Below are 21,520 nucleotides of genomic sequence, written 5' to 3' on the forward strand. Positions count from 1 at the left end.
TGAGTAATTACCCCACAACGAAATAATTAATATCTGCAGATTCAAAGATTCAAAGAAAAAGAAAAAGAAAAGAGAGAAACAAGAAACAAGACGAACAAGAGAAAAAAAGTAAAAAATCCCCCAAGAACTATCTTTATTGTCTATCTATCACAATGGGTAAAACTGCGCCTCTGAAGAATAAGGCTTGTAAGTGAAACGTGAATTCCTTTCTTCCCAATCACACCCCAGGGACTAACAAATCTACCAGCGACCTCAGTACGTTCTCGCGCAGCAAAACGTGCATCATCTCCAAGTATCGACACCGATAAGTCTCTCAAAAATGTCAAGGCTCCAGCAGAAACAGTGTACAACCCACAAATTCTCTCTCCACATCAAGGTGCCGGTGTGTCGAAGAAGAAGGGCGGAAGACAGTTGAGCTCAAAGGCAAAGAAACGGCAAAACAAGGGAATGGATCGCGCAGAAGCTGTAATGGATAGAACCTCCACGAAAGTCGAGAAGAGCAAATACCGAGGAAGAAATGTGCAAGAAAGAGCAAAGACGTGGGAAGCTTTAAACAAGAAGGCACAGGAAGCTGTTCAAGCAGCAATGGACAAGGAGAACGAGGTTTCTGAGGAGGAGGAGGATGTCGACGTCGAGGATGATCAATCGCAAGGAGAAATTGAGATGGATGATACTTCAGCTGCGCCTGCTGCGCTCCAATCAGCTCCATTACCTACACCAGTGGAGGATGAGGAAGAGATTCTATGAATCTAAGAGGGAAATCTTATATTTGCACGGCGAACTGGCGTACCAAAGGAAGGGCAAAGGATTTTTCACGTTCAATATTATGACTTTGATACCAATAAATCATGAAGAGCTGATTTGATAGGAATGTGGGACAATCAGACTCCAATCAAGTACTGAGAGTAGAAATTGTGTCGGGTGGTAGCATGATGTAGCTGCAGAGCTCTGAATGGTGCAAAGGAAGCAATTCAGACATGTCATTTTGCGGTTTGTGGACGTCTACAGTATGAGCACACAATCTATCTAGGTATGCACTTAGGCTTTGACTACTGCAATGTCAAATGTAAGACGCAGGTTTCCTCATGAATTGTGTCATCTTATAGTATTTGGCTTTCAAGAACATGTCTGAAAAGTTAACAATATTTCACTGCCGACTGATCAACCTTGATATGAAATTTTACGATAAATAAGATTTTGATAAGTCCACCAGGTCACTGCAATTCCCACCTCCCCTTATCTTAGCGTATAATTCTGGTCCCATGAATTCTTTTGCAGGGGTAAGTGCAGCAAGGCAGTCTAAGAATTGCTCTATTTCAGCCTCGTGAAGGTTCCCAAGCATTCTCTACCACGGCACAACGCAATTCAATCTATCAACCCGATATTCTAGTCTTAATCATGTCTGGGAAACGCATGACCGCGAATCCAATTAAACCATCACGATACCGGCCGGGCAAAGCACATCTGGAAGAAGATGATTCTTCTGATTCAGGAAGTGATGCAGAAGAGACACCTACGATCGCGCCGCCCCCAAAAGCTTCAACCGCCATTGGAATTTCTAGCAGTTCAATTAAAGGTGACATAAACGAGAGGAGGAAAGTCGCAGCAGCTAAAGAAAATGCGCGAATTCAAGAAGAAAAGGCCTCGAAAGCTGCGGAAGAAGAAGGATTTGTGACGGAAGAAGAAAGTGAAGAAGAGGAAGAAGGCAGTGAGGAGGGAAGTGAAGAAGATAGCGAAGAGGAAGAGAGTAGTGAGGAAGAGGCGCCTAGAAAGGTTATGATGAGGCCGATATTCATCAAGAAGGACAAGAGGAACAATTTACCCGGGGCTTCTAAAAACGAGACTAAAACGGAAGAGGAATTGGCTGCGGCTGAGGAAGAACGAAGAAAAAAGATGGCAGATGAAATTGTTGAGGAGCAAATCAGAAAAGATATAGCGGCGAGGGAAGCGGGGAAGAAGAACTGGGATGATGAGGAAGAGGAGGATGAGGTGGACGATACCGACGATATTGATCCAGAGGCGGAGCTTGCAGCATGGAAATTGAGAGAGCTCAAACGGATCAAGAGAGATAGAGAGGCAATTGAAGAGAGAGAAAAGGAATTGGAAGAAGTCGAGAGGAGAAGAAATTTGACAGAGGAAGAGAGGAAGAAAGAAGATGACGAATATATTGCGAAGCAGAAGGAGGAGAGGGAAGGAAGAGGGAAAATGGCGACAATGCAGAAGTACTACCATAAGGGCGCCTTCTATTCAGATGCATTAGCTGCAGAAGGTTTAGATAAAAGAGACATCATGGGTTCCAGATATGCGGATGATGTACAAAATCGAGAGTTGCTTCCAAAAGCATTGCAAATGAGGGACATGACGAAATTAGGAAAGAAAGGAGCGACAAAGTACAAAGATTTGAAGTCAGAAGATACGGGAAGATGGGGGAACTTTGATGATAGAGGTCCGAAGAGAGGTGGAGGAGGGATGGGTGGATCTACGGAGGATGAAAGATTCATGCCAGATAGAGATAGAGGAGGTGCTAGCGGTGCTAATAATGTGCCTGTGGGCGATGAAAATCGTCGAAAGCGTCAAAGATATGATTAGGAAGTTAATAAGTTCGAAAACTTTCCTCGTGTTAATGTCTATAGACGGGGTTTCAATCTGACTTTGATGTTGGAAGCATTGGTCATTCTCAAATTATGCATCTAGTTCAGTTATTCTTGTCAATAACTCTTTATCATATTCAAATTCGAGATTGAAGTTCATAGTCAAGATTCATGATAGTATCTGTATATCTAGTAGTCGTATCCTCTCTTAGCAGTCTGGGAGAAATTCGCATTATCGAAGCTTCCTCGCCAACGAACAGGCGCTTGGTGCTTCCATTGAGACGGACCATTAGAATAATCATTCGAACATACTTGCGCAGTTATCTAATGAATTCCGTTCTCTTAACTTGAAATCTCTAATGTCAACGATAGATAGATCTCTTCATATAAGAAGTTTCGTTCATTGTTTTCTGTTTCTAGCGACGATTTGGTAGGCGTTTATTACTCCGCTTCTTTAATTGCAATACTTCGGCTGTATCTGCATCTCGAGTTCCAGGACACATGCATCTCTACCATTCGACATTTCTACTTTGTGCAAAATCCTTGGAATGCAACGCACAGAAGCTTAGACTCGATCGTGGAATACGTATTAAGCACTGTCTTTCGCATGGCCTCTTCATCGAGGGCTGAAAGGTTCTATTGGTGGGATTGTATGGTGTCTGCAAACATATACCAAGGAGATCTCACCGGACATATCTCCTAAGACGTATCTACCCAAAGTTTCCTTACATTTCATCTCTTGTTATTTTCCTACTTCCTTTCTACTTAATTACCAACTTTCCCTCTAATCCACAATCCTCACCCCGCAAAGGCTCAAATCTTTAAGATTCGCTTTCCCCACAATCTCCACCATTGGGGCCCCGAAGTTGGTGCGGTAACTATAAGTATGCATATATTAGCCTACGTATACCTAAAAGTGGAAAAGAAGAACCTGCAAGGACTTGCATCGCCAAAACTTTGATGCGCATCAATAGGAAGTCTCCTTTGATGCCTATCAATGCCGTAAGCTTGCGAAATGCGGAGAGATGTTGTCGGCATTCGATCGCTTAGGAAATAGCTTCATTTTGGCATGCTTTCTGCAATTGCCACGCTTGGCTTCCGGTTGCAATTATTCGGGTCAATATCTGCCTATAGTTACCTGTGGGTCAAGGTACTATGTTAATCCGAGATGAGTGGAAAAACCCATACATGAAGTGAAGTCTTGGGAAATCGTATTTCCGAGGTATATATAGTGCTGGGAACTGCATGCTACATGGCTTTTTCCTTCTCATTGCTATGAGGTTGCATTCAGGTTCAGTCTCAAGCTTCCAAAATGTTATATTCTAGTCTTTCTGTTTTACCGGTGCTTGCTGGCATTGCCAGTGCCATCAATATCACTGCATCTGCAAGTGGTGGAAATGCTTCTTCTCCATTAGCCTATGGTCTCATGTTTGAGGACATCAACCATTCTGGTGATGGTGGAATCTATGCTGAACTGATTCAAAACCGAGCATTTCAGGGAAACCTAGAATTTGCATCTACTTTGGAACCATGGACGGCAATTGGAAGTTCAGTCTTGACCTTACAAAATACATCAATACCATTGTCGTCAGCATTGCCCACATCAGTCAATGTTCGTGCATCATCCAATGGCACATATTCAAATAGCACAGGAACAATTGGACTCTCCAATCCTGGATGGTGGGGATTCAGTGTCCAACCTCAAAAATATACCGGAAGTTTTTGGGTTCTGGGCGCATACACTGGAAACTTTAAGGCAAGCTTGGTCGGTGCAGCTTCTGGAACCGTTTTTGCGAGTGTCGATATACCATCCAACTCCACCTCTGAAGAATGGACTGAATTCCCATTCACTCTCGAACCTACCACTGCAGCTCCAGATGTCAACAATAACTTCACCATCGAATTTGAAAGTGGACATTCCCTCAACTTCAATCTCATCAGTCTTTTCCCACCAACTTATAATGACAGACCAAATGGTCTTCGACCAGAGCTTGTGCAAGCCATGATCGATTTGAACCCAAGTTTCTTCAGAATTCCGGGAGGAAACAACATGTACGTATTGTTTACTGTCTTATTTCTTGTAAAAATTACTGATTATCAATGAAAATAGTGAGGGAGACAGTTACGGTTACCGTTGGGTATGGAATGAGACAATTGGCCCTCTCAAGGATCGTCCAGGAAGACCAGGTACGTATTGAGCAATCCGAATTCAGCTTACTCTCGAACATCTGGACTAATGTTTCAATAGGAACTTGGGGTTACCAAAAGTGAGCACAATAGCTTCTACTCTGAACATGTCTCAATACTAATTTGTGGCAATCTAGCACCGATGGACTTGGTTTGATTGAATATATGAACGTAAGCTTTCATTCCGCTCCAAAGCCAACAAATACTCAAGCTAATCTCTCAAAGTGGTGCACTGATCTCAATGTCGAGCCAGTCCTAGGAGTTTGGGCAGGTCTTTACCTACAAAACGACTCTCCAACACCAATAGTTGTAGCTGAAGCAGATCTTCAACCATATGTTGATGATGCTATGAACGAACTTGAGTTCCTCCTGGGTGATACCAGCACAACATACGGAGCTCTTCGTGCTTCCCTCGGCTATCCCGAGCCATGGAAGATCAACTTTGTAGAAGTAGGCAATGAAGATAACCTAAGTGGAGGCCACCCATCATACATCGCCTACCGTTGGCCAATGTTTTTTAACGCCATCCACGCTAAATATCCAGATATCCTAGTCGTCTCTTCCGCTCAAGATCTTCTCTCTGTTGGTCCTCCTCACACTTCAGCAACGGATTTCCATCAATATCTCAGACCCGATGATTTCGCTGTTCAATTCGACTTATTTGATAATGCAAATCGATCTTATCCCATTTTGTTAGGCGAGTATGCCGTCATCCAACCAAACGCAAACGGTGCACCTGTCGACTGGAACGCCGCCAAAATGGACTATGGAACCTGGATTGGTGCAGTGGGTGAAGCCATCTACCTTCTCGGCATGGAAAGAAATGGAGACATCGTCATCGGAGCCTCATACGCTCCTGGATTCCAAAATATCAATTCTTTCCAATGGACCGTAAGTCATTCCTGATCCCCAACTACCATTCACATGAAGAACAACCCGGACTAACAATCTCCCCCTCCAAAGCCCGATCTCATAACCTTTAGCGCCGACCCCGCCGAAACAGTCCTCAGCTGTTCCTGGCACCAACTTCAACTCCTCTCCAACAACCGCTACAACGCCACCGTTCCCTTCACCGTCTCTAATTCCGATAATAGCAGCTCGCCCTTCGGCCCCGCCTTCTACGTCATCGGTATCAATGAGCCCGGGGAATACGTCTTCAAAGCCGCTGTTTACAATACTACCACTCCAATTCCCTTTTCGATTGATTTTGAAGGTGTGGAAGCGGGAGCGACTGGTACGCTTACGGTGTTGAATGCCCCGGATGGCAATGCGATGAATGTTTATGGGGGCGAGGATGTGGTGGTTAAGACAGTAAAGAGCGTTACGGCGGGAGAGGGAGGAAAGTTTGAGTTTGAGTTGAAGGAGTATGATATTGCGGTTTTTACTACGTAGATTGGGGATTGTAAATGGGAGGAAAGAAAGGTTGGGAGGGAAAGGGTAGAGGGTAATTGAATATGCATGTATTGAATTGAACATAGAATCGATATTCGATATTGGACTGAATTTGATAGCTTTGTGTGATTGTAGTTCTTTTTCTTGCTGTTTATTACGTCTTGGAAACTTGACCGCCCCTTCGTATGGATGGATATCTGGAGACTGCATCTTTGTAGCCCGAAGAGGGGATAGGGGAGAGGAAATCAAAGTACAACGAAATCTTTAATCAATGGCAGCCGAAATTTTGGTCTTTGGAGATGGTGTAGTAGTCTGGTTGAAATGAGGTTATGGGAGTGAGCAGTGAGCAGTGAGCAATACAATGACAACAAGATCGCAGATGAAATAGCAATGTCCGCGTATCCCCAAATCTTGCGTCTGAATGCAGATGTACTAATTCCGATCATGGAATTTACCTCGACAGACATGAACAAGCATGGGAACAGAAAATCATGTTGTTGGACCGCTACTTCGCTACCTGTGGTTTCCGCGATGATCAAGATCATGATCATGATCAAGATAAACATCTTGCATGCCGTCTCCTCCCATAGACTTATTTATACCTTCCTTCCCTACTGTTGCCAAAAACGATCGTTGAGATGTTGAAGTCTTCCATCATTCCATCCATCCATTCAATCAATCGACACATCTGATGATGTAATACCACACTATACGACAAAAACTCAAGATTAAGCTAAACGACCTCGGGATTGCAGGATATTTAAAACTAGACTTCCTATTGGTTCCACGACGATCTTATCGCAGAATCTGCAAATGGCCCCGGAAAATCGATGGTGTACTCCTTCAAACCAAAACATTTTCTTTCATTCACCCAATCAGATCATTCGTAAATTCTCTTATTCCGTGATTTCAGTTGAGACATTGACCAAGTGATATCAACAACAATATTTCCCTGGAATACTGCCATCTTCGAATTCTCGTCATTCATATTTATATATCATCCATCTCATCAACATTGTCGATGCGCTCAAACTACACTCAACCCAGAAGGACAAAGATATAATTCACAGCCATCATGATGTCGCTACTGGCCTTATCTCACGATTTATCCGTACAAGAAGCGTTATCGGGCATCTTTGGAAGTGTCAGCTTAGCAACTTGGATCTTTTTGCTGGTTCGTCACACCTCTGTATCCAGTTTTGAACTCGCCATGCCCAACCATAGTATGGGTGGTGTGTGGTATTGGGTCGTGAATCCTTATGTTGACGTGGTTCGATCATCCTAGGTACCACAACTTATTTTGAACTACCGGTCTCAGAGTGCCGATGGAGTATCATTGGCCTTCTTGACGGTGTGGTTTATTGGCGATGTTACGAATCTTGCTGGTAAGTTGACCGATGCACTTGGGGGAGGGTCGCACCATCTGAGCGGTCATATCGTGGCCTTCAAACCGTGATTTTGATCTGGATGACTCTTCTTCCAACCTACCAACTTATCTACAAGATCTCATTCTTCAATTGTCACGTGCGTACATTAACTCGTCTTCAGGTGCAATCTGGGCCGATCTTGTCCCTACAGTAACTGTTCTGGCCATCTATTTCTGCATTGCGGACTTTGTACTTATCTCACAATGTTTATACTACAACAAAATCAACGCTCAGAAACGCCAAGAAGTGGAATCCAATGCCCCAACGGAAGAGGATCCTCTTATTGCTCGTCGACGAAGTAACAGCAATATTGGACTTCCAGGATCGCACAGGAGACGCTCCTCAGCGATGAGTGGAAGTCAACATCATGAAGATACCTTGACCAAGATTTTGGAAGAAGATGATTCACCAGATGCAAATGCTTGGGTGAAGAATATTGCTAGCATTTTATTGGTCATTGCTGCTGGAACAGCTGGGTGGGCTATTGCTTGGAGAAGTGGTGTCTGGACGCCTACACCAGAGAATGGAGGCGACGTTCCCAAGACGAATGACGTTGCTGTTGGAGCAGAGGTACTAGGATACTTCAGTGCGATTTGCTACCTCGGGTGAGTTGTTTCATAGGAAGAAAAAGTTAAGGATGAGTGCTAATTAGATTATCAAGTGCTCGAATTCCCCAAATATTGAAGAACTACAAGGAGAAGTCTTGTGACGGTATGCGCTCTGATTTTGCCCTCCCACAATACCGTCGACTAATAACCATAGGTCTCGCACTCCTTTTCTTCCTTCTCTCATTGATGGGAAACCTAACGTATGGTGCTGGCATTCTCTTCCATTCATTGGAGAAAGAGTATCTCATCATCAACACCCCATGGCTTATCGGATCTTTGGGAACGATTGTTGAAGATGCAGTTATCTTCCTTCAATTTAGAATGTATGCGCCAAAGCCAAGTTCAACAGCTGCTGTTGAATAGGCGAAGTATATGATGAACGAGTACAAATTGTATTTGGGGAGGGGGGGGGGGGGGGGGATCTCCTATTTATTTAGTATCGAACCTGTACAATAGACCACTACTGAGAGCAGAGGAAGGGCGTTTTTGAATTGGTATCTTTTCGACATGCATGGGAGAGGAACTGGAAAGGTAGATTGAACTACGGAAGCTGAGCATTGGATATATTAATGATAATTAAAGTTTGAAAATGTTTGATATCTCTTTTACCAACATCGCCCCCTATCATTGTCATTTCATTTTATATCTAATAATGTTTCTCATCTCGTGTTTCTTCAATGCCAAGCGCCCTCATAACAGTAATAATAATAATAACCCCGCCAAGCCATCCAATCTCTTCAACCCATCCTTTACGGCAAAGCGTAAAATCCCCCTTGGTACTGTACGATCTCAATCTCAATTAACTTTCTCATACAATTTATCAACCGACCTCACTCACCTCATCATCTATTTTGCCATCGCAATTGCCACTCATTAAGTGTTTGAACTGTTCTTGAATTATCAGTCGATTTAATTCGCAAGTCACTCTTTTATTTACTTTCTCTTTGCATTCACACGTAAACAAACAGCACACGCGCTTCCTCTTCATCTCCACACCCCACAGTCCTTTTAACCTTAACCACAACCTTAAACTACAATGCGCTCCTTCGCAACTCTCCTTCCGCTTGCTGGAGTTCTTTCCACTGCTACTGCAGCAGGTTCATTGGGATTTGCTCTCGGTGACAAGAAGACGGATGGCACATGTAAATTCACAGCCGATTATGAAGAGGATTTCGATACCATTTCCAAAGGCAGCACCGCTCGAATCGTGAGAGGATATGCAGCAAGCGATTGCGATACTGCGAAGGAAATCTTGCCGGCTGCTAAGGCAAAGGGCTTCAAGGTTGTTTTGGGTATTTGGTATGTTCATGAAAACTGGATGTTCGGACGTGGGATGGACAGCTAATGATGTGAACAAGGCCCGATACCGATGAATCCTTCGCCGCAGATAAAGCAGCAGTAGTCAAGTATGCGCCTCAATACAGCGATCAGGTTTATGCCATTACGGTCGGTTCCGAATCTCTCTATCGTGGAAACTTCACTGGTGAAGAACTTCTCGACAAGATTAAGGATGTCAAGACGGCATTGAAGGGAGAGTTCAAGGTTGGAACGGCAGACAGTTGGAACAAATATATGGATGGTACAGCGGATGCCGTTATCAAGGGCGGAGCGGATATCTTGTTGTGCAACGCTTTCAGTTATTGGCAGGGACAAGAATTGAAGAATGCAACCCATAATTTCTTTGATGATATTATGCAAGCTTTTGGTCACATCCAAGATGTTGCTGGATCTACTAGTGGTGGACCTGAACTCTGGGTTGGAGAGACTGGTAAGATAAAGATTTCCTCTGCTACTACTTTTGAGTTCACAGTAAATGGAGTTATGTTGGGCATGATGCTTTCAACGCCTGAGTCTTATCTCCATTCTCACATCTTACGCATATGCTAACATGATCTCTACACAGGCTGGCCAACAGCAGGCTCAAAGTACCAAAACGCCGTCCCAGGTGTATCAGCCGCACAAACATTCTGGAGTGAAGGAATCTGTGGCATCATGGATTGGGGTGTAAATGTTTTCTCCTTCGAGGCATTCGATGAGCCATGGAAGCCAGTCTCTACCGGTGCAGACGGATCCGTCGCGGATGAAACTCACTGGGGAGTCTGGAACAGTGACCGAAGCAGCAAATACTCATTGAGTTGCTAGATTCGGAGCTACGAGATTGTCGCCTGTGTCGGGATCGAGAAAGGGGGAGATCTGTGGATGGTGTGGGGAATCGTGCGCTCGCATATTGATGTTGAAGTGAGGGGAGAATAGGACTGTAAATTTGCGATTAGATTGTTAGCTTTGGATTTCGAGATACCATTTGTTTTATTTCTTCCCTCTCCACTCTATTGTCCTGCCATGCTGGCTTGGCAACGCCTCTTGTGCATCTCTGATCTCATCTGCTGCCCTAGGGGAATTTTCTCATGCAAGGGGCAGAGATTTATCTCCATGTTTGCGCATATTTTTGAATTGACCATGGAAACTTTCTTGACACTTGCCCCTCTCTCATTGCTTATATTCGTCTAAAGAATGATTGTGAAAAATTGCATGGTGTGGCTCTTGAACCGAGACCAACCACGCATATGGCGTACTTTTTGCGGGTCGGACCGTTAATTGTAGTTGTTGGCTGTAGCTGTAGCTGTAGCTGTCCGTGAAAAGACCCTGAACTAATGGGATAGCTCCACGTTTTACATGATTACCCGGGAGAGATTGTAAGACTTCCGAGGTTGATGGGTGAGATTTATTAGGAGGATGCTTATTTATTTATTTGTTTGTTTATTTCTTTTTGCGAGTATGGTATTGTGATGTTGTGATTAAATGATTGAAATATTCAATGATTCAAATATTCAATGATCCAAATATTCTGCCTCCACGGCAGTGGCTCCCGGAGGGCCAGCGGAGCGTCTTGCCTTTCATTCACCCTTTATATCGCTAATTGGTATAATAAGTTGTGTTGTCTTCTTCAGTCAATGTGTTGGCTCTAAGATATCCTAATCACCTCCCCCCTCCCCTTTCCTGCTTCAGGGACTTTGCAACATACTAAATCTTTTTTGAAGAACTATTTGATCGAGAGACTCAGCGCCGTACTTGCAATACCTAGGGGGGCAAGGGAGAGTATCGAATGTTTCTGTTTCGTGTGTGGTGTATGTATAACGCCTCGAGTAGCAATATATAGTCGGCATTCGAGGACTTGCTCATATCGAGATTAGGTGTGTTTGTCAAATAGGTACCTAGGTCGGCAGGTGAGATAAATAAGAATCATTTAATTTGACTCACGAGGCTCTGTCTGGCCATGGACTCTCGACGAATGTGCCGGATCCTTCGTAATGCGATGTGGTTTATCCAGATCGTATCACGCCTCTTGCATGTTTCTTTCGCTGCTTGTTGGCTGCTGGATGGTAAATGTTCCATTTCCTTTCCCCTGTACGATGATTCCTCTTGTATGTACGGTTGCTATCAATAAAAGCTGCCAGCAAGACATTCATTCCCCTTCGTGAACCCATTCCTGATTTCAGCATCTTGCTCTCCTTGCCATGGCATGGAAACCATAAGAGACCGAATTGAACACTCCTCTCTCGACTACAATACAAAGTCCCTTCCCGTCACCCTCTTCCCCCTTGCCCTCCTTGCCCGCGACTCGCAGTGCACCTTTACTACTTGATATCGTATCCTCCGTACTCAGTTCCCCCAGTTCCCCCAGTCCCCTGTCAGCCAACCAAGCAACCCCGAGGGACCCAGACGCTTTGCTCGCTCCGTCCCTTCATTCTTTAATTACCGAACGCGTCGCGACAGTTCTACGGTCAATGGTAAAATCATACCTGCCTACCTCCTACGATGTCCTCTATCTGTACGGCAATGGACGCAGTGAAGCAGTGAAGTGAAGGTCGAGTCTGTATTTGCATTCAATTCACTCTTATCAGCCAACACACCCCAAGTGCCCAGCAACATCTAATAAAAGAGGTCCGAGTGAAGAAAGGCATCTCGAATAATAATTTAATAAGAGGCACCATAAGTTCCTTGATACTTGATAATTGTTGATTTTCTTTTCCATTCCAAAGGAAGAAAGAGAGACAGTGACAGACGAATATAAAATCGTCTGCCCTGTTCTCGAAAACTTTTGGTGAGTTGTTCCTTTTTTTAATCCTTTTATTTTCTTCTTATTCCTGTTATCCGCCTGCATCCTCATTTCTCATTTCTCATTCCCTCATTCGGCAAAATACTGGAGATTTGAATTTGAATTTCTATTCCCATTCCCATTCCCTCTTCCTATGACTCGATGAATTTTTATTAATCCGCTCATTTTCTTCCTTTCGCAGCCAATATTCAATCATTGATTTCAACACCTCCTCGTACGACGGCAGCAGAGGCAGGATTCGAACTACAATATCCTGATCCATCGAAATCTCCTGCGTTGTCCACTACTTCAACTGCTGAGGGTGGAGGGTCGTCTCCTATTCTTCCACCTCTACCAGAACCAACCATCTACGGTCATACCATCGATCTTTTTGGAACGCCGCCCTCACGCCCGCCATCAGAACCTCGAACAGATACGAGTGCCTTCTTTACAGCTAGTTGGGGATCTCCATATCAGCACCCAGTAGGATCTTCGGTTGGCAGCCGTTCACTCTATCGAAGTGCATATAGTGAAGCTTCAGAAGACTCGGAAGATCTGCCAATTCGTCATCTTGAGTTGCACACGCCGTTCTTGCGGCCTCCTCCAGCTTTCACAAGGTCTCAGACAGAACCGGATTTTGTGTCCCACGACGGTCTCATCAGCGCAGCCGTACTAGCCAACCGAGCACGACGTCCAGCACATCGACTGACCGAAGATTGGATACGTCAACATACAGGAGGCGGATCAACGGAAAGGAACAACTGGCTCAGTGACGATCCTGGAGAAAGTGAGAACTCTTCATTGAGCGGATCAATCTCAGGGGGCGCAGCGAATTCTTCGGCTTTAGAATCCGATCCCAGAACTCCCACTTTACAAAGACATCATTCACAACCGAGTCAAGAACCAAGGTGGGATTTTGGAAGTGGTCATAGAAGGAAGGATACCGGGGAAACTTTGACACAAGCAGATATTGCCTCTTCAATACGCGACGAATCCTCCAACATGTCCGTCAGAAATGAAAATGGGTTGCAGAGAACTTCGGCAAATCACACACCAGTAGACGAAAAGCCTCTTCCTCCTCCACCTTTAATGGCACAATGGGCAGCTAAAGCTTTGCCTAACCCGACGCCATCTCCCACTACCCCGCTAGCTCCACGATTAAAGAAGAAAGTCCCATGGAAGGGGAAAAATATCTTGGTTCTACTTCCTTGGGATGAAGATCGCGGCAAACGGGGAGGAGCACCAAAACCTATGACCCAGAAAGATGTGGTTGGCATGCTGAAAGATTGGGAGGAATTGGGTTATGATACCAGTGGATTTAACCTTGGCTCTGATGACGGAGGCGAAGGAGGTCCTGGTCAGAGCCGAAATGGTTGGCCGCTCATGGCGGATGTAGATGTTGAGAGAGATCAGAGAAACTTCAAAGTCAGTATTCCTGACAAGAGAGGTAAGATTGATGTTTTATTGGTCATTTTCTCGAAATTGAAAGGAAGAGGGTCAGATGCAGTGGAAAACCCCATCCCTTCGTACCAATCCGTGGCGTTCCCCCTTCCATTCCTCAATTGCTTATTTGAACTACGCGAGGTAATTCTGCGCCAAGTATAAAATAGGGAACATGAATATTTATGTTGTCATTTTCATATCACTTTTAATAGTCAGGTACTAATGGACTGGATCAATGTAGAATGGGACGCTTATGTCGAAGAGTTGAAAGAAGCCAAATTACGAGCTTTAGGTGTTTCCTTGGGAGATGATGACCCGATCCCTATAATATCGCCAGCGATATCAACTTTGAGTCGTCGCACCTCGATGCAATACCCACCACTGCCATTTTCACCTCCCATACCAACCTCGTCGGCAGCGAGTAGCCACATGGCTCATAATTCTAATCTTCCTTTCTCTCCTGCTTTGATGGCCGGCAATGGTTTATCTACGAGTCAAAGCTCCAATCAAGGCTCTATTCCATCTCCCGCTTCAATGCATGCGCACTTGCATGGAAAATTTGGTGGCATGAGACACAATTCGGTGTCGTTTGGAAATGCGGATCATCCTTTTGGATCACCTTTTCAATATCCACAACCGACCTCATCGCCAGGTGTTTGGTCTCCACAGCAAATGCTATATCAGCATGGACATAGAAGTGGATCTCCTTCGATGCATAATTTGGGCTCGATTAGATCTCCCGCTTCACCTCTTTCTCAGGATGGTTACTTTCAACAAGGCCCTGGTGATGCCATGTCACGACAAATTTTTATGCAAAATCAATTGCTGGCAAGTGCTCGTGCCCGTGCATCTCCAAGTCTCCAAGAAGTTCGTGAGAGTGAAGATGAGCAAACGGCGGAAGTGCCCATTCCAAGCAAGAGTCCTTCCAAGACACCAACATTGGAAGCCAAACCAAACATCAAGCATAATACGAGCGCAAGCTTACAGAGAGAGATTGATGACGCTGAATATCATCTCGAGGAACAGTTTCAAAGACAGCTTGACGGTGATGACTATAGTCCTCACTCGGATCATGGGGAAATTGATAAACAATTTGAGAACAAACCTGTACCTCACGTGAGGAATACCTCAATTGTTGGTGGTGGGCTCGGATCCTCTCGATTTACAGTCGAAACATCTGAAGAGGGACCTGTTCTTCATCACCCGCAACCTCACAGTCGTGGTCATTCCCTATCTCAACGCCCATTTCAGGATTCTGAGCAAGATACTTCAAGTGGTGAATCAAAGACGGCGTTGCGCAATATGAAGGATAATGCGAAATACGACTTGTCTGATGTTGAGACTAATCCGAGCAATATGGGTACACCGACTTTACAAAATCGCGCACCTGCATTTGGTCACGATAGGGACATTTCTATGTCTACCAATCCATGGCTTGACGCTGCATCTACCCAATCGAAGATTAGCCAACCTGTTCATCGTGCCAACAAGCAATCTATGTCAACATTAAATGTCGCAGCGCGCCCTTTCAATTTCAATCCGGCAAATTCTTTCCAACAGAATCAATTCTCTTTCACTAGTGGTAACTTTCAGCCAGCGCACACAGCTGCTAATTATGTACCATTTGCTCATCAAGGGCCTTTACCTGGCGTGCCTGGAATTCCTAGTAATCACGCTGTGAAGAATTCATTCGGTAAAATTAATGCCCCAGCCCAAGTATTTTCTCCCAACTTGCCGGGGTTCGTACCAGGACACAGCGAATTCAACTTCCAAGGGCCAAGCTTCAGACCTGATGCACCAACGTTTACTCCAAGCTTTTCAAGCTCTATCACTTCTACGGGTGAAGCATCTGGCAATGAAGCTCCTCAGAATCCTATCTTTGGTGGCCTCGACTTGAACTCTCTTGACACTTCAAAACCTTCCAAAAAGTCAAAAGCGATTCCTATTGTTCGTCCTGATAGCAGTCACTCGAAAGAGGCCGAAGAAACAATGGAAGGCAATGATGGTCGCCCGATGCAAAACCCAAACAATATCAAGAGGGTACGTAGAGATAATGATGATGGAGATTCAGTACCTCTGTTCGCCGAGCCAGCTGTGCCTCTTCAAGAAAATACTCGAGAACAGTCAAGTCCAAAAGTGCGCAAAGTCTCTTCTATCGATGATGATAAGGAAAACTTTGCACCTTCGAATGAAAGTGCAGATGACTTACCTGCTGCCAATGTGAACGGGAAGCCATCCAGCGGAGCGGACTTTTCGCCATTCGAATTTCAACAACAAAAGCAAGCAGAGGATTTCAATGCTGCAATCCCATTCACCTCACAAAGATATGAGTCTGGTCTTCCTGGATATGGAGTTGACGTTGCCGAATCGGAGGATGGCACGGAAGGCGCTGACGAGACTGCGCCTAAACAAGACTTACACTCGCAGACAGCATCGAATGCAAGTGGAAGTCAACTTGGTCAGAGGAAAACTTCATCATCTCTTTCTGCGACTGCCAAGCCTTTCGAAAATACGCCAAAGGAAGACTTTGCTTTTACTTTTGGTGGAAATCAAGCTCCGGTGCTTGCGCCAGCTTCTCCGGTTCTTCCAAAGATTGGTGGCCTTGCAAACTCGAGATATGCTAATAGCCCATCACCGCCTCGGGTACCTGATACAGAATCGCCAACTTTACTACCTCATGAAGTGAATGATTTCCAAAATGCCTTGCCAGGACCTCATAGTCCACCTCGATACGACGTAGACTCCGAATTAGAGGAGGGCGAGATTCGAGAGGATCAGGATCCAACATTCGAGGAGATTGATGCTGTTATGAAACATCTCAATTCAACGGAGCGGTCACCAGCCACAGTATCTAACGGACATGATACTCCAAGATGGCATGAAACTAGTCCACGAAGACATATACAGATTCCTTCAATGTCATCTCCGATTCGTCTTCATCCCAATCTTTTGCGCAGCGATGCTCCAAGCCCAAGCCCAGGTCTAAGACGATACGCAGATGATAGTCAATTTGGCGATATGTCTCCTGACAGAGTATACTCTCATATGGGAACCGAGGATGACCCATTCGCGGATCCTCATTCTACTGTTGCATTCGGATCACCCATTCATCGTCTCAACACTGGGCATAGTCTTCCCATTAGTGATTGGGATGATGTTCTCAGTGAGGGTGAGGAGATTAAACTTCATGAGAGAATTGGCTTCTTTGATAATCGTGTTAACGATATCGTTGGTTCCTTGTTGGCCGATAGATTAGATCCAATCGAAAGGATTCTGGAGGGTATTACAGATTCTTTACACGCGCTACCTTATTCCGTCAAACCCGAATCACATCGCAGAGAACAGCGCAGCATGTCTGGTGCACTTAGCGATGCTGACGATGAAGATGATGAGGAACCTGGAAGGTCTGCTAGTCCAAGAAGGAATGCAAAGCTGGAGAAAATAAGAATGGTCGTGCTGGAGGCTTTAAATACTCATTCGTCAAGACCTCAAACTGCCATTACCCCAGCAGCTGCACCAATGCTGCCTGACTCGCGTAATGTCCTTCAAGCTCTGGATGAGATGAAGGAACATTTTACCCAATCCTCACGATCTGCCTTTAATGTGGAAGATCTCAGGAAGACCGTTGAAGATGTTATTGAAAGGAGAATACCTGGTTCAGTCAAGACTGATGATACTTCTGCTGTTCAACTAGCTGAGGCCGAAGCGAAGATAGCCGCTCTTGAGGAGCAAGTACATTCTAGATACTTTGAGATGGAAGAGAGTACTCGAGCTAGAATCTCCGAGCTGGAGGAAAAGCTTCATCGGGCTGATGATTGGGTTGAGGAAGAAATTAAGAAGCGTAGGGCTGCTGAAGATTCCAAAGCTATGACAGAAAGACTTTTGGCAAGTTCTTTGGAAGAAGAAACTCGATTGAGACAAATTGTCGAGGAGAAGAATTCCAAGGCGGAGATTGAAATTATCAGTCGACGAAAGGCTGAAGATCGTCTGGCCGAAGCTCAACGTCTACTTCGTGTCTCTTCCGAAGAGGAGGATCGACTTCGTGACGCTATGTTGGAGAAGGATGCGAAGATTCGACAGATTGCGGAAGATCGTGATCATCAGGTAAGAGGCATTGAAGAGTCAAGAAATAACACAACCATGCGCATCGCTCTTCTAGAAGCTGCACAGGAGAACTTCCGCAAGACCGAAGCAGATCTTACTGCCACGATCCACATGGCAGAGTCTGAATTACGAGAATCGCGCTCGTTAGCACACCGATGGCAACTGGAAGCCGAAGGAGCCATGGAAGCAGCCAAGAGACATAGCGAGGATGCGGAACAAGCCAATGAAACCAATCGGGACCTCAGGAGGACCATCGAGACCTTGAAGAACCAGATGGAGGAAAGTATCCGAGTCCGCGAATCCATGAGATCGAAATTAATGGATTTGCAGGAGGATATGGCCACTGCCGCCCGAAACATTTCACAAGAAAATTCTTACCGTGCCAAGAAAGAACAGGAACTACTTGCCAGACAGGAAGTCCTTGACGCTAAACTTCATGCCGAAGCCAGGACAAGGGAACGACTCGAACTGGAAATTGAACGATTAGAAAGCGGCGAGAGGCAAGGTATGAGAGCCGTCAATGAGTGTAAGAGGTTGGAAGCTCTCGTCATTGAACTCCGAAATGAAAATCATGCTGCTCATAAAGATGTGATGAGATACAAGAGAGAGTTTGAGGAGGCTCGTGAATCTGGCTTGGGTGAAGTTGCACGTACGAGAAAGTACATGCAAGTCGAGGTTGAGACCGCCAATAATGAGGTCAATGTTGTCAGAGAAGAACTTGAGAATCAAATCTCTAGACTTCAAGCTGAAATAGATCTGGTTAAATTGGATGGCGAGACTGCGAAGGAACAACATGATATGCTTTTGGAAGCTGCCCAAACGGCTAAGAAAGGCATGTTTGACGACCTCACAAGAAAGCATCAAGATCAACTTGAGGATTTGCAAGACAAATTGAAGCGACAACTCGAGAATACTATTGTGGATGCTCAAAGATCAGAGCAACATCTTTTGGAGCGATTGAGTTTGAGCACGGCCAAAACAGAACATCTTCAAGATCGTGTTAGTCATTTGGAAGATAAATTGGAGGTTGCTAGGTCTGCTGCACAAGCCGCCGCTACTCATGCTAAAGCTGCAAGATCTGCAAGTGTAGCTGGATCCTTACCATCGCCATCACTACAAAAAGTATCTACACGTGGATTGGATGTGCCAGAGAAAATTTCACCACAAGCACTCCGAGAATCTATCATGGTTCTACAAGATCAATTGCAAGATCGTGAATTGAAGATTGAAGATCTTGAACAGAAATTGATGGATGCGGACCCCGAAGCTTCAACAAAGATTAGTAAACGTGATGATGAGATCAGCTGGCTACGAGAACTTCTTTCCGTACGCAAGAGTGACCTCCAGGATATTGTGCAAGCCTTGTCTAAGGGAACATATAATCCAGATAATGTTCGCGATGCTGCTATTCGATTGAGTGCCAATCTTCAGATGGAAGAACAAGAGCGTGAAAGAGCTATGAATGGTGGCTCGGCTATCAATCTTCCTAATATCGCAGCTTCTATTGCAGCTAGTCCACGAGTTGCACAAGTTGCAAATGCCGTTGGACCGCTTGCCGCAGCTTGGGGAAATTGGAGAAATAAGAATCAAGCAAAGGATTCAAGTGCTCTCATGAGTGGTGGGAATGGTTATATTAACTCAAGCGGTAGCTCAACGCCATCTAAAGCTGGGAGCTCATCTGGGTTTCTGACTGGATTGATGACACCACCCGCTAGTAGTGCCAGACAGTTTCCTAGTACTCCTGGAGCACCACCACCAGTACTTATTACTAGGGAACCAACCACTTTCGCAAGAGATAATGCATTAAGTGCTTTCAATGCCACAGGTAAACGATTGAATGCTAGGCAAGGTGGAATTGGTTCAAGAACTTCAACACCCAGACGTGCAGATAAAGTACCAGTTAGAAGAGAAGCACCAGCAACTCCACCAATGATGTCGAGAAGCAGCTATGATACCGATGCTGTCGTATCAAATCATGATGAGTTGGGTAATGAAAGTAGACGTGGAAGTTCACTTGGGCAACCAAGTTTGGGAATGAGCTTAGGTGAAGAACTTGGGGATTTTGGAAGTGAGGAAGGTTTCTATGATGATGATGAAAGTACGGTGGATGAGATGGCTGGAATCTATAGTGGAGGATTTGGTCGTTGATTAGAAAATTTTCCTTTGTCATTTCTTTTTTTTATTAATTTAAATTACAAGTTCTATTGCGATTTGAGTTTTGAGGATATTTAAGGGGAGGAAGGGGGAGGGATGCGACTCAAAAACTTCTTATACCAATACCGCTGATATTTAGAGTGGTTCTTTTACATACATACATATTCTTTAATATTTCTAGAATGATACCCGGAGCGCGATTGAGGAGAGCGGTAGGAGGGAGAGGGAGAGGGAGAGGGGGAATATGGGATATGGGATATTGGATATTGGATATTCGTTTCCTTTGTTAATGTGGATGAATACATTGGTAGTAAAATGAACATATATCACGTGTAATTGTGTGTGTAACTGTGTGTAATAGATGTTGAGAAGTGATTTTTGTGTTTTTTTTTTCGGGTTGGGTAGGTAGGTAGGTAGATTCGAAGCTGAATTTAGAAGATTCGATATTAATAATACTTGAGTAGTCAACTGTATATTAGGTGGGTAGGTTGTGAAGTGAAGAGATGAGGTGAGGTAAGGGGCGAAGAGGTGAGGTATAAATAAGATGTGAGATGTGAAATGTGAGTGAAGAGGTGAGGGGTGAAAAGGAGAGGAGAGGAGAGGAGAGGATTTAATCGAATGGGGGATCGGGATTTAAAATATGTTTGTTATTAAAGCAAGTATCATACCTAATAAGTGTTGAATTTGATTAGAATGTTTGAAAAGTAGTTTGGTTTGGTTTGTATGATTAGATGTGTTTCGATCTTTTATATATTAATATTTTGAGTCACTACAATAATCATAATAAATAATGTTAGAATGTATAACTTAGTTGTTGAACTAATCGATTGAATTCCTAATTCCTGATGTAGTTAGTGATAAGAATGCATACATTAAAAAGCTTGAACACTTATTATGGATTACAAACTTATTTATTAGAGATTCTGTTTCCTCTCACTATCGGGTTGTTACTATTCGTTTCTCGCTCGCTCGCTCGCTTGTTTCTTTCTTTCTGCGTTGTGTGGTTGGAGTTTTGTTGTTATTTATTAGTATTTAGTGCTTACGGTCTTTTTAGGGGGCAAGGGGTGAGGTAGGGGGGGGGGGGGGGGGGGTTATATTGATAAAAATTAACTGAAGGATTTTGTTTTGTATTGGTTGGTTATGTTTGTGTTAATCTTAATCTTATTCTCATCTCATCAATTATGTTTACTTGCTTGCTTCCTTCTTCTTGGACTTTTCGTTGGTATTTATCTCTTTTTTTTAGGTTTTATAAATGCGTTTTTTTGCTTTGTTTTTTGATGGAGCTTGCAATATGAGTCTTGTTAGTGAATACTTTCTTGTATTTTTCAGTAATCTCCTCCTTTGCTATCATATCAGTATTCTTTCCAGAGTTTCATGTACTTCTTAGGCTGAAATATTGGGGTAGATGGTGTTTCTGAATAGTATCATCTTTTTTGGTCAGAGATATATATATATATATATATAGTTATGTCATGTCAGATTAGAAACTTTTCGATAGGGTCGATGAATGGATTTCTT

The 21,520-nt window shown here is 44.2% G+C and overlaps 6 protein-coding genes across 6 annotated transcripts; all 6 read left to right on the top strand.

The window, feature by feature from the left end:
- The first annotated feature begins 9 nt into the window (after positions 1 to 9).
- On the top strand, positions 10 to 1,086 carry BCIN_08g00870 (hypothetical protein). Its single transcript, XM_024694354.1, has 2 exons — positions 10 to 186; positions 248 to 1,086. The coding sequence occupies exons 1-2, from the start codon at positions 153 to 155 to the stop codon at positions 745 to 747; spliced, it is 534 nt and encodes a 177-aa protein (XP_024550143.1). The 5' UTR covers positions 10 to 152; the 3' UTR covers positions 748 to 1,086.
- Positions 1,087 to 1,155: 69 nt separating this feature from the next.
- BCIN_08g00880 (hypothetical protein) lies at positions 1,156 to 2,910 on the top strand. The gene has a single exon (XM_024694355.1). The coding sequence runs from the start codon at positions 1,399 to 1,401 to the stop codon at positions 2,587 to 2,589; it is 1,191 nt and encodes a 396-aa protein (XP_024550144.1). The 5' UTR covers positions 1,156 to 1,398; the 3' UTR covers positions 2,590 to 2,910.
- An 823-nt stretch (positions 2,911 to 3,733) lies between these two features.
- Positions 3,734 to 6,875, top strand: BCIN_08g00890 (hypothetical protein). Its single transcript, XM_001552457.2, has 6 exons — positions 3,734 to 4,643; positions 4,702 to 4,778; positions 4,840 to 4,858; positions 4,916 to 4,949; positions 5,004 to 5,669; positions 5,742 to 6,875. The coding sequence occupies exons 1-6, from the start codon at positions 3,904 to 3,906 to the stop codon at positions 6,168 to 6,170; spliced, it is 1,965 nt and encodes a 654-aa protein (XP_001552507.1). The 5' UTR covers positions 3,734 to 3,903; the 3' UTR covers positions 6,171 to 6,875.
- Positions 6,876 to 6,915: 40 nt separating this feature from the next.
- BCIN_08g00900 (hypothetical protein) lies at positions 6,916 to 8,607 on the top strand. The gene is made up of 5 exons (XM_024694356.1): positions 6,916 to 7,344; positions 7,456 to 7,555; positions 7,719 to 8,202; positions 8,259 to 8,308; positions 8,360 to 8,607. The coding sequence occupies exons 1-5, from the start codon at positions 7,246 to 7,248 to the stop codon at positions 8,566 to 8,568; spliced, it is 942 nt and encodes a 313-aa protein (XP_024550145.1). The 5' UTR covers positions 6,916 to 7,245; the 3' UTR covers positions 8,569 to 8,607.
- Positions 8,608 to 8,980: 373 nt separating this feature from the next.
- Bcbgl2 lies at positions 8,981 to 10,735 on the top strand. Its single transcript, XM_001552455.2, has 3 exons — positions 8,981 to 9,504; positions 9,564 to 9,973; positions 10,109 to 10,735. The coding sequence occupies exons 1-3, from the start codon at positions 9,242 to 9,244 to the stop codon at positions 10,345 to 10,347; spliced, it is 912 nt and encodes a 303-aa protein (XP_001552505.1). The 5' UTR covers positions 8,981 to 9,241; the 3' UTR covers positions 10,348 to 10,735.
- An 831-nt stretch (positions 10,736 to 11,566) lies between these two features.
- Positions 11,567 to 20,469, top strand: BCIN_08g00920 (hypothetical protein). The gene is made up of 3 exons (XM_024694357.1): positions 11,567 to 12,307; positions 12,504 to 13,748; positions 13,986 to 20,469. The coding sequence occupies exons 2-3, from the start codon at positions 13,304 to 13,306 to the stop codon at positions 19,994 to 19,996; spliced, it is 6,456 nt and encodes a 2,151-aa protein (XP_024550146.1). The 5' UTR covers positions 11,567 to 12,307; positions 12,504 to 13,303; the 3' UTR covers positions 19,997 to 20,469.
- Positions 20,470 to 21,520: the final 1,051 nt, after the last annotated feature.

Source organism: Botrytis cinerea, chromosome 8, assembly GCF_000143535.2.
Source record: "Botrytis cinerea B05.10 chromosome 8, complete sequence".
Lineage (NCBI taxonomy): Eukaryota > Fungi > Ascomycota > Leotiomycetes > Helotiales > Sclerotiniaceae > Botrytis > Botrytis cinerea.

Excerpts from the sequence above, each read along its gene's own strand:
- BCIN_08g00870 (XM_024694354.1), top strand. The coding sequence starts at position 153 with ATGGGTAAAACTGCGCCTCTGAAGAATAAGGCTT. Across the intron at positions 187-247 it reads GCCTCTGAAGAATAAGGCTT|CGACCTCAGTACGTTCTCGC; the intron begins GTAAGTGAAACG and ends CAAATCTACCAG.
- BCIN_08g00880 (XM_024694355.1), top strand. The coding sequence starts at position 1,399 with ATGTCTGGGAAACGCATGACCGCGAATCCAATTAAACCATCACGATAC.
- BCIN_08g00890 (XM_001552457.2), top strand. The coding sequence starts at position 3,904 with ATGTTATATTCTAGTCTTTCTGTTTTACCGGTGCTTGCTGGCATTGCC. Across the intron at positions 4,950-5,003 it reads GTTTGATTGAATATATGAAC|TGGTGCACTGATCTCAATGT; the intron begins GTAAGCTTTCAT and ends AATCTCTCAAAG. Across the intron at positions 5,670-5,741 it reads TCAATTCTTTCCAATGGACC|CCCGATCTCATAACCTTTAG; the intron begins GTAAGTCATTCC and ends CCCCCTCCAAAG.
- BCIN_08g00900 (XM_024694356.1), top strand. The coding sequence starts at position 7,246 with ATGATGTCGCTACTGGCCTTATCTCACGATTTATCCGTACAAGAAGCG. Across the intron at positions 7,556-7,718 it reads CGATGTTACGAATCTTGCTG|GTGCAATCTGGGCCGATCTT; the intron begins GTAAGTTGACCG and ends ACTCGTCTTCAG. Across the intron at positions 8,309-8,359 it reads CAAGGAGAAGTCTTGTGACG|GTCTCGCACTCCTTTTCTTC; the intron begins GTATGCGCTCTG and ends TAATAACCATAG.
- Bcbgl2 (XM_001552455.2), top strand. The coding sequence starts at position 9,242 with ATGCGCTCCTTCGCAACTCTCCTTCCGCTTGCTGGAGTTCTTTCCACT. Across the intron at positions 9,505-9,563 it reads AAGGTTGTTTTGGGTATTTG|GCCCGATACCGATGAATCCT; the intron begins GTATGTTCATGA and ends GATGTGAACAAG. Across the intron at positions 9,974-10,108 it reads ACTCTGGGTTGGAGAGACTG|GCTGGCCAACAGCAGGCTCA; the intron begins GTAAGATAAAGA and ends ATCTCTACACAG.
- BCIN_08g00920 (XM_024694357.1), top strand. The coding sequence starts at position 13,304 with ATGTCCGTCAGAAATGAAAATGGGTTGCAGAGAACTTCGGCAAATCAC. Across the intron at positions 13,749-13,985 it reads CAGTATTCCTGACAAGAGAG|AATGGGACGCTTATGTCGAA; the intron begins GTAAGATTGATG and ends GGATCAATGTAG.